The sequence below is a fragment of the Lates calcarifer genome, linkage group LG24, assembly GCF_001640805.2.
Source record: "Lates calcarifer isolate ASB-BC8 linkage group LG24, TLL_Latcal_v3, whole genome shotgun sequence".
Lineage (NCBI taxonomy): Eukaryota > Metazoa > Chordata > Actinopteri > Centropomidae > Lates > Lates calcarifer.
The window spans coordinates 10836885-10847400 of record NC_066856.1 but is presented as its reverse complement, the minus strand read 5'-3'; the positions used below and the strand labels follow the sequence as shown (position 1 = coordinate 10847400).

The 10516-nt window shown below is 44.7% G+C and overlaps 1 protein-coding gene across 11 annotated transcripts in view; it reads right to left on the bottom strand.

Annotated features, from left to right (window-relative positions):
- eya1 (EYA transcriptional coactivator and phosphatase 1) overlaps window positions 1-10516 on the bottom strand; it is a 61297-nt gene that overhangs the window by 2940 nt on the left and 47841 nt on the right. For all 11 annotated transcript variants that reach the window (XM_051066867.1, XM_051066866.1, XM_051066872.1 and 8 more), the window contains 5 exons: window positions 2786-2844; window positions 2523-2683; window positions 2156-2270; window positions 1685-1806; window positions 725-825 (listed from right to left, as the gene is read on the bottom strand). In XM_051066867.1, coding sequence (XP_050922824.1) covers window positions 725-825; window positions 1685-1806; window positions 2156-2270; window positions 2523-2683; window positions 2786-2844 — 558 coding nt within the window. The remainder of the gene's footprint in view (window positions 1-724; window positions 826-1684; window positions 1807-2155; window positions 2271-2522; window positions 2684-2785; window positions 2845-10516) is intronic.

The following is a 10516-nucleotide window of genomic DNA, read 5'->3' as shown; positions in this document are numbered from 1 at the left end:
TGATTAATTTGCTAATGAATGTGTCTTTTGCTGTGTGCGGCTTGTGTGTGGCGTTTGGTTTACATCCAAACTTGGCAGAAACGCTGAATACACAAACTGCAGAGCAAGAGCCAACAGGTAACGTGAAAAGGGCAAGTCGGATCCATCTGAACAGACACCCGTCGCGTTTCCTGAAAAGGGAACGCGGGCGATGTCGGCTTTGAGGCGTTTCTTGATCCCGTCTCGTGCTAACGTGCTTGTCGTTGCAGTAAATATTCTAATTTCATCAACAATGATTTAAGTCTCCTTTATGCGTGCTCTATTTACGACGTGTCTTCAACATGCCTGAAAGGGCCTGTCTAGCATTACACATACAGCATTCACGCTGCTCAGGGCACCGAGCAGGAATATATAATTATGCCATCTCTCCCCTCCCCTGCTCTGTAAACCTGAGATGGCGGAGGAAGAGCGCTGATTACACACTACAGACCTTCTCTCTTGTACTTGGATGCACTATAAGAGGATAAAGGCATAAGAAGTAAAGGAAGACGGAGAGCTGGAGTGCTGATTCCTTTCTTTGGGAAGGTATGGCAGGTATGTTTTGTGTTCTGTAGGCTTTCATAATGAACTCTCGACCTTTTCGGAAAGTAGTCCAAACATTATCTTTTCTCCTATCCTTTATGTTTGTCTGATACATTTTCAGCTGATGACACCATTGCTGTATGTGCTACTTGTTATTCCTTACCTTTTTTGAGCCTTGCTCCTCTTCCACACCATCTCCAACGACAATGTAAACAACTTTCCTCCCAAACCTCTGAATTACTCTCTCAAAGCAGCTCTCCTTCCCTGCGGAGGAGTCGACAGAAGGATGTTAGCGGTGCGTTGCGTGGATGCAAACAGATGCACAGTTATACACACACACACATGTGCAAGCACTTGCAAAGCCTCATTGCTGAAAACCATCAAGTTGATTCAGAGGCACAGGGTGACAAGAGCCCCCTTTAAAAACACCACACGTACAAAATAGGGCCGAGTGTAAACACTTTGAGCTCAGTGAGGAGATGTGATAAGATCGGCCTGCAGATAGAGACAGTCTGAAAAGCATTAACTCACTCACTCCTCCTCCTCAAACATGGGACAAATGGACTTAAATCAGCTAAAGCAGCAGAAAGCTGCAGACTCTGGTCAGGACGACCGGTGCTCTCTTAATGCTCTCTGAGCCGCACTCTGCTCTAACTCCGCACTGATGGGCCTGAAAATGGCGCGGGAGTGAAGCTTGATGTTTATTTTGCATTTGAAACAGTGAAGAAGGGGAAGGACTGGTGGAGAGGAAAGGGGGGTAGATGGGTGAAGGAGAGCGGGGAGAGGGGGGGGGTCTTGTTGCTGTGGAATGACATAAATGTGCAGAAGTGGTTTCATATGCAGAGACTGAGCAGGAGAGGCCTGGGGAGGCCCAGCGCAGGCCCAGCTCCAGGAAAATAATCCCAGGCTGATTAGGCTGATTCCTTCATAGAAGAACATCAACCCTCTCCGGTGACTGAATATCCCACCCTGTCCATGCCTTAGTCCTGTCACTTAGGTAGCATGTGTGTCTTAACTGTTTACACTCACTCAGCTAAAATAATAAGCATTCATGTCCTGAAGTGATAGATTGATCATAGAGGAGAGGGAAGAGAACTCAAATCACACACTTCATAATATTTACCTATTTTGGTTGCACTATAAATATTCTCAATAGGAAAGACTATTCCCAAGCCATAGAGCAAGACCTTAGCCAGGGCAGGGATGAGCTGCGTGGTGGTCACCAGGATATTCACACAGTTTGACCTGGATTAGAGAGACGGAGGAGGAGAGAGAAGGGATGACATCATTTTAAATCACTCTAAGGGAGGACAAAAGAAAAACACTGTGTGCTGAAAATAAAGACAAAGTAATGTATCAATTGTTTGAACATGTCCTCCAAAGAAGGATTGGATCTTGACTCCTTTTTCAAGTCGGATCTCTTAGCACACTTATTTTTCAAAATCCGAGGACAGAGCCTGTCTTGAAGACAAATTTGGAGCGTTGGTGTTTTCTTTAATAGCTTGGGAGTATGGCGTTGACTTATTTACACCACATGCGAGTTTATATATGTGCGGTATGGGACTGGGTACAATTTTCCTCACTGGAGTCCTACCTTGAGTGGATTAATGTTAGTGCTTTCAGTGCCAGTGTTAACCAGGAGTCCGTCAAGGCTTCAATTTCTGCTCGCAATTGCAACCAGGCTTCCCTTTTGGCTGGGCCCAGCAGACCTGAAACGCAGGGTAACATTGTTTGGGTTGGACTGGCCCTCCGAATACCACTGAAATTTTCAAAATTTACCCTGACCAAGTGGTGTGTGGCATGTGCGCTTTTAGAACACACGCATGGACACGCGCAGATACTCACACAAACACACACACACACAAAAAAAAAAAACGCCCACGCAACAAGGGCACGTACATCTGCAAACTCATTTCTACTTGACAGATCTGTGCAAAGCAGTGTTGCTTGTTGGGGATTACCTCCAACGTTATTTTTGTAGGTGGTGTAGATTTCTTTTACTCGTCTGTAGCGGAAGGCCAGCTTTCTCATCCAGTCCACGCCTCCTCGCACGCCTGTGGCCAGACATAGGTTGGCACTGGTCGCTGCTGCGTGGAAACCGTCAGCGCTGAAGTTATATGTACTGAGGTTAAGACAAAGAAAGAATTTGTTAGCACAAGCTGCTTCATCATTGATGTTAGCTTAGCATATGACACATTTTATGTTAAGTGCAGTAATGTTCTACCTTAGATCCTGGCCATTGTCATCAGAGGACACATCGTCAATATGCACCTGGTCACATTCCTGCAATACACAAATCACACTTTGAGTAATGTGGGATTTCACATACCCTTGCAGAAATAGAATTTAGAAAGGTTTCTTTCTTGGGAAAGGACACTCCCCACATGTTCCAGGTCACACAAAAAAATATATTTATTCAGGAATTTGTGCTTTGGCTGGACACCTCTGTCTTAATCCCATCTCGCCTTGACTTTCTTATTATATCCTTTTGGGTCAGCTCTCTACATTTTTCTTTCCCTGTGCCCTCACCAGCTCTGTCCAAACAAAAACTAACCTCATCATCAGTCTGAATGGACTGCTACCACTAGAGGGGTCTAAAGATATGCACACCCACAGACATAACCAATTAAGTCTCAATCCAGCAACTCTAAACACTCCCCAGTTTGGCATTTGAACAGCTATGTCTGAGCATATAGATATATATACATACAGTAAAAGGGTGCATGTAGGCTAGCTGAATATATAAAGAGCTTTGGCACTAATGGTCTGTGCATGTCTGTGTATGTGTGTGTGTGTGTGTGTGTGTGTGTGTGTGTGTGTGTGTGCATCTCCAAACATGTGTGCGCACTCCTCTTCCCCTTTGGGGGGTAGCCTGGCTCCTCTTGGAAAGGTAGAAGGATTCTGCAGCTCTGCACTGATTCTACCGGTACACAGTAACACAATCCAGACTTTCTGGTAAATGTAACCTACTAGAAAAATTGAACCTGATGCTAACCGCCAATGAAATTATGACCTCTGATTGCTGCTGCGCCACACACCAACACAGCCCCGGGGCTAGTCAGCCAGCCAGCCGGCAAAAGAGTGCAGGAGAAAGCAGACTAAAAATCTGTTATTAGTTTTCCATTTATAGGAACGCTCTGGTGCCTCCCCCTTCCTCCACTCTCCCTCTCTCTCTTCACCTCCCCCCCTGCAGCCAGCTTGAAATGTGAGGGAGCCCTGCCTTGGCATTCAGATCAACACATTTCACATGGTGCAGGAGCAGGGAGAGACAAGCTGAGTTGCTTTTTGCTAAAACCTGGGATGTCTAGCAATTTTGCCAACAGGAGATTGAGCAATAGCCTTGTTATGAGCAAAAGGCTTTGAAATGAATGTGACATCAACCTTTCAATTTGTTTCAGTCAGCTCTAATATAGAATGAATAACAGAGAGACTATTCGATATCTCTATGAAGTAACTTAAAGAATTTCTCTGGAAAGCTACAGGTTTTAAATTGGTTGCCAAAAAAGTTTGTCTCACCTGTTTAAAGTTATGTGAGAAATAATAATTGAAACTTGAGAGAGAGAATTCCTCCAGTCTCAAGTATGAAAAATCCCTCCCGATTTTGTAAGCTTTTTAATTAAGTTTCATCCGGCTGTTAAGACACCCAAACACAGAAAAGGACTTCCTTGTTTTAAGTCAATCTAACTGAGGCCAAATGCTGACGTTATTGCATTCCTCTCTAATGCTAGAGCAGGGTAAGGGTAAGGGCTTTGGACCGTAAACCTTTTTTATTTTACTGGTTCCCCTCTGAACAAATTTTTCATCTCCCTGGATTTGTGGGGAGAGGGAGGGGAGAGCGACGTGAGGAGAAACTCAAACCAGCTGTTCTTTAACAGAATTAAAATCTTGACCCCCCAACCCCAGCTCTAATGCAGCCATTCTCTCGCCAAGCCTCTCCCAGCAAGCCCCAAGATCCAAAGAGGAAAAGACTTTGACCCCGCGACCCCTCTCTCCCCTCCTCTCCGGGGCTCCGGCACCCCGATAAGGGGGCGGAGAGGTGGATGTGGAGGAGAGCAGCGGGTAAATGCTGGGGGAAGAGAGAGAGGGTCCAAAGTGACCTCACATGGAGCGAGCTCTGAGCCCCGCGTTCCAGAAGATGGACTGCCAATTGGAGATGGGGTGCAGGCGGGGGCTCTTAGCTCTGTTGGCCTAATCTGTTTCCAGACACTCACCAGCAGATCTTTAATAGTCGAAGAAAGCAGCAATTTGTCCCAGCTTGATGATCTGCTGCCAGCAAACTTGCGGATAATTTATGCTCACAAATTATCCCAAAATTTTTCTCAGAACAGAACTTGAGCCAGGAGTATTGATGTGCTTAATTCCTTAAGTAGTGTAGGCATGTCTGTTTGTTTAGGAAAACAAAAACAGCACCCTGGGTTAAGCACCACATAAAGCCTCCTTTTGAAGCCGTCCCATTCTGGTGCAAGTGACTGGAATGCTCCTATTATCCAGTAATTACCTGCTGATGAATCAGACACAATCAGCCAACTGCACAAGCTCCTGCCACCTCTTTTTCTTAGGTATCGGACCATTCAGTCCCACTCATTTGGTGTATGATTGCCTAATTGGATGCTGTCTCCTGGTACCTCACTCGATGACAATAGCTCCTCATATTTATTTTTCCTGTGTAATGTGTTTCTTTCAGAGTCTGACAGCCAGCATGGATCAAAACAGATATCTGAGAGCAATATTACTCAGCGTGTTAATTATGGGCCTAGTTTAGGTGCCAGAGCCGAAACTTCAACATGACCTGATATACATAAATATGTCTCAGTAATTAGGCCTAACTGTAGCCGTTATGACTGCGGCCTGATTATGAATGATTTTTCATGGACTTTTCCAAATCCTTAAAGCTAATAAACACGTCAGACCTCAACAACTGTAAAGTGTTAAAAATTTGAGAAGCCAAGAAAAACACAGCGGCTTGGGTTTTACAGTTTGAATGCCTGTGTCATTTTCATTTCATTGTTCCTGCATGTTTACATTGTGTTTTAATTCTGTAGATATTACAATGTGTAATAAACAGTGAACAAGGCTCGAAACCTACAGATAGAAGTTTGTCTCCGTGTGTGTGCTGTTAATAAAAAAGGGAGGGGGGCAGGGGGGTTGCTGGAAAAATGCGCAGACTCCAACAATTACTGTTCCCAGCTGGGGCTGGCATAAACCTCTGCACTGGCTCCCTGGGAGGACTGGGAAAGCTAATAGAGGAGGTGGCTGTGGGTAATGTTGTACAGTAACCCTTACACATACTCATTAGGAGCCACTTCTGAAGGTCTCGTAAACACCACAGAGCCATGGATGGTGCAGGTTCAAGTCAGTTAAGTACACAGTCGTATAGTCGAAGTGGTATGGAAAAAAACACTAACTAATAGAGTCACTGAAGGTCGTAACTGCAATCTAGCATTGTCAGATGGATAGATTGTGAAATGCCAAATAAATGGAGCACATCCAAAAAATGCATACTGAGCATACAGAATGCAAACGAGAGCAAATAATGGTGATGGCTGCCTGTCACTGACTCAGTGGAAGGCTTAAAATAACAGCCTGCTATTATTTTGCTTGTATTACACTGACAATAGAATGACAGGCCTTCAAGATGGTGCCACATTGAGGGGCAGTCTAAGAATTTCTTAGAACCTTTTGAACATCTCTTTTCAATCGAATCCCCCCGTTCTCCTCTCACCAAGCAAACAGTGGTCTCTCTAAAACCTACAATCACCACTAACTCACACCAGATGTTCCTACTGTACTCAGGAGTGAAGACCCTCCACCAGAAGCCATTGCAATTACCCCTTACGCAAACACTATGTCTTTCTGTTAAATTCATCAGCGACATTCTTTTTCTTTTATCTGGATTCATTCAGCTACTTTATCTGTTACAGGAGAAGACAAAAACCACCCAAAAAATTCTTCTGCTTCTATCTCAGGATGAGTTCATCGCTACATCATTCACTCTCTCTTCCTTTCGCTGTCTCGCCACTAGTCTGCTGACAACTTTTCACAGGGGAGGAAGTTATCAGAGCCCTCTTTGTTCCCTTGGCATCTGTCATTAGGCAATCAGCAATGATGGCCTGAGTCTTCCTGTAGCCCTGGAAAGAGCTCAGAGTGGTGACTGCAGCAGTCAGAGCCAGGCAGAAGAAAGAAACTCAGCAACGCGTGTTACCAAAACACAGGAAGGACCATGCTATCTAAACTTTAAACTGCTTTTCCCATAGAGGTCTAGGTCAATGCCATACAGGCAGTGTCCACTTTTTGGACACAAGCTGCCCCCAGCTGCCCCGTCTCTCTCATCTTCTCTCTCAGGTGAGCTGTTGGGGTGGGGGTGGGTGGTCAAAACCACAGTGTGAGCGATAACAGCCGTCATCACAGCATTCTTTGTGACCCTACAGGCTAATGCCATGTGAAAAAGGCTCATCCATGGTTCGCAGGTTCTCAATACTGCCACTCCACCGGCAAAGGCTGTCATCCCCACCCCCCCGTGGTCTGTGACCCCCAGCAACTTCCTTCTCTGTTCCCACCACAGGCACCCCTGTCTGAGAGGAGAGGAGGAGGGTGCAGAAGAGGTGGGGGGGTTGTGATTACCTGGGGGTCAAACACAGGATGTGGGTAACAAAGGAAGAGTTCTTCGAACCCACTTCATTCCAATCCACAATCTGTGCTTGAACAGTCACGGAATTCAAACAGCGGCGCCAAACAAAGCACAGGTATAGAGGAGTCTATGCTTGTTTTACAAAAATTCACATAAGTCAGGATCCAGAGGGAGCGCAAGAACACAGACACAGACTGAATTTTAACAGAATGGTCTGTGAAGTGCTGTTGTAATGACTGGAAATCTTGGAAAAGACAGGAACACCCCACAGGTAGGCAGTGAAAAGTATGAATTAGTTATGTGTGATGGATGAGCTGCGTCTCATTATTTCCTATTTTTGGCATTTTAAGTCCAAACCACACCTCAAAGGAGAGCAGCATTAAATGCAATATCAAATCTCAGTTATTTCAGCATTTTCCCCTTGCAACAAACGTAGCCACAGAGAAAGAGTTTATTCCTGCCAAGTGGACTGTTGTTTGGACAAATCTGAGCAAGTTTCTGTTCTCCTCCTCCATGGACCATACTGGGCAGGTGTTGTGCCTCCCTTTTTAATTCAAGACAAAAAATCTATTCTTAAATATCATCATTTGTCACCAGACAGCAATGTTATATTTTCCACGTACCCTCAACCCCTATTTGGTGCATGAATCTGCTATGTTAGGATAGTGGGTAGAGGGAGGGGGGTGAGGTGGAGCTCTGTGGAGCAAAGACTGACAGAGTGGCTTTGAAACCTCCACTTTCCCTCTGTAGTCTTTCCAAAACACATCAGTGGCCCCGCCTTGAGACTTGATGGAGGTCTGTCGAGGGGCAAGACAGAACTGCCGCATCAGTGGCCAGGCAAATGATGAAATACCCACATCAGTGTGTACAGACCTCACGAGGACCATCTGACAAAATATACCATGTATGAAAATGGCTTAGTTTACTGTTGCAGTTTGGTCTCAACAGCATATTTTATAGTAAAAAAGGAATATGAACTCTTAATCCCTGGTTTCTTATGGGTTGCTATTCTGCTATGATGGTGGTAGGCATTTGAAATATAAACACAAAAATCAGTGCCACAGAGCCACAGTGTTAATTGGTGGCCAATCAGCTGAATGACCTAATGCCATGATTCAATGAAAAGCATTATGTTCCTGCTTCTTGGGAATAACATCATGAAAAAAATCAACTATCAAGGAAAACACCATAAAGCTACCAATCATATGGAAGGGTGAGTACAGGATCTGACTCTCTACCGTGAGACATAAAACCAACAGAAATGCCTGCGCACTAAGAGGCTCTGGAGGGCCATTTCAGCCATAGGAAAAGGTAACTGTGCATTTCACAGCATCTCTCATTAACAGGCAGCCCCTGGGTGAGAGTGACAGAGGAGGTTTAAAACCTGTGAGTGCAGGGTGGGAGCTATAAAAGGCAGTCAGCTCACAGTGTCACAGGGTTGCTCTGCAGGTATGTGTGTGTGTTCGCACAGGATGTATGCGTTTGCCTGTATGCGTGTATATTAAGTCATTGCAGCACAACATGTTCAGAGGGCATGAGTGTGTGAGAGAGTGCTGCACACAGCATGGAGGCATCAGTGGACTAATTTAAAATGTTCCCACCTTTAGAGACCTCTCCCCCTCTCTCTCCCTGTGAGTGGTTTGCCCCCATGCCCTTTTTCCTCCAGACGGGGAGGGTTGTTTTCTCACCCAGTGAGGGAGGGGAGACGGCTGCCCCCGTACCCCACTGAGAAGGGAACGCAGGGGGCTTGGCCGGCGAGAGAGAGGCCCCTGGTTCCCACATACTGCTTGGTGTTAGCGTTTGGGCTGCAGCAGCGCACCTACAGTAAACTCACACCCTGAGTCACAGCAGAGCTGTCAGTCTTCCCCGAGAGCTCGGCCTCAGTGGGCTTCATTATACACATCACTTTAGACCATCAATTAACTCCATATTCAACCCCACACCACAGCACTAGCAAACAGCATTCAGTAAAGCAAATATAAGATACATAAACATCAAATTTTAATTTACTTCTAAGTATAATATTTTGAATTTATTTTTAAAAAAGATTATTATTTGCTTTGTCCTTGTAATTCTGAAAATAAAATAAAGTTAATGAATGAAATTACGGATTACCAGACCAATGTGATGTTGCTGTTAATTAACAAACTACAAAAATGAAAAGATTTTGTATCAGATTTTGTATCAGGTTTTGTATCAGATTAATCCAGAATATAACACTGATTATATGTTTATCTCTATAGCTATTGAAATACAACTTCTTCTACAAGGAAAATTAATACAGTGGAGATCACATCAATAGGGATCATATTGCCATGAATTACTTTCCGAATACTTCCTTCAGTGAGAGCATTTTTGATGATAAAAACAGATTGTGCTGTTCATACAATACTACACCCGTCCTTTAAAGGCCTGAGCAGCAAATGGTTTGTGCGGGACAATCGATAGATTTGTGTGTGTGTGTGTATGTGTGTGTGGGGAGGGGAAATCTTTTGGGGAGGTGCAGAATTCCTGGGACCCACTATCTAACAGTGAATGAAAAAAAAAGAGCGCTGATCCAGAAAAAGGTTAGAAGAGAGAGAGGGAGAGAGAAATTGAGAGAGAGACATAAGGGTGAAACTGATCCCTGTTGACCCCTTCGGCATGCCCTCTTTCTTTTTATGACTTTCCTCTGAATCGTCACTCACCAGCTCTATCAACGCGGCCCAGCCTCCATTCACACACACTCTCGCACACACACTTGAACGCACATAATACACAGGATTAGAGCTTTAGCTGCACCTGAGCACTATTATGCTTAATTTGGATGTTTATGGGGCTGTAAACAAGCCTTATGAGTTTCAAATGTTTAAAACTGATTAATGAATTACATTTTGAATGCAAGCAATTGTGAAGTTTTAAGGAAGCAGAGTCCATATTTAATGTTCCTGTGCAGAGGCTGGCTGGACAACAGTGTTAAGACTTAGATGGACCACTCACACACACCGTTAGGCCACTAACTCTGCACCTGTGTTTCTGCACAGCCTCTGGGGTCTCCCTTTATGGCTTAGACTAAATTAGATGGACCATATGCATTTCTGCACATGCTTAAATACATAACTGCTGCTGGCTGCGGTATTTATAGCTGGACTCTATTTAGCTCTATCTGAGATGGAGGACTGTAAATCAGCGTAGAGGAAACACAACTGGTTAGGCATTGCTGAGAACTGGCACTTAACACTCAGGCTGGCCCAGCTCAGTTTAAGAGGAGAAACCTATATGCCTTCAAGAGAATGTCACTCCTCCTCTGCTGTGATTGTTAATGACAATCAGTGTCTGCAGAGAAGT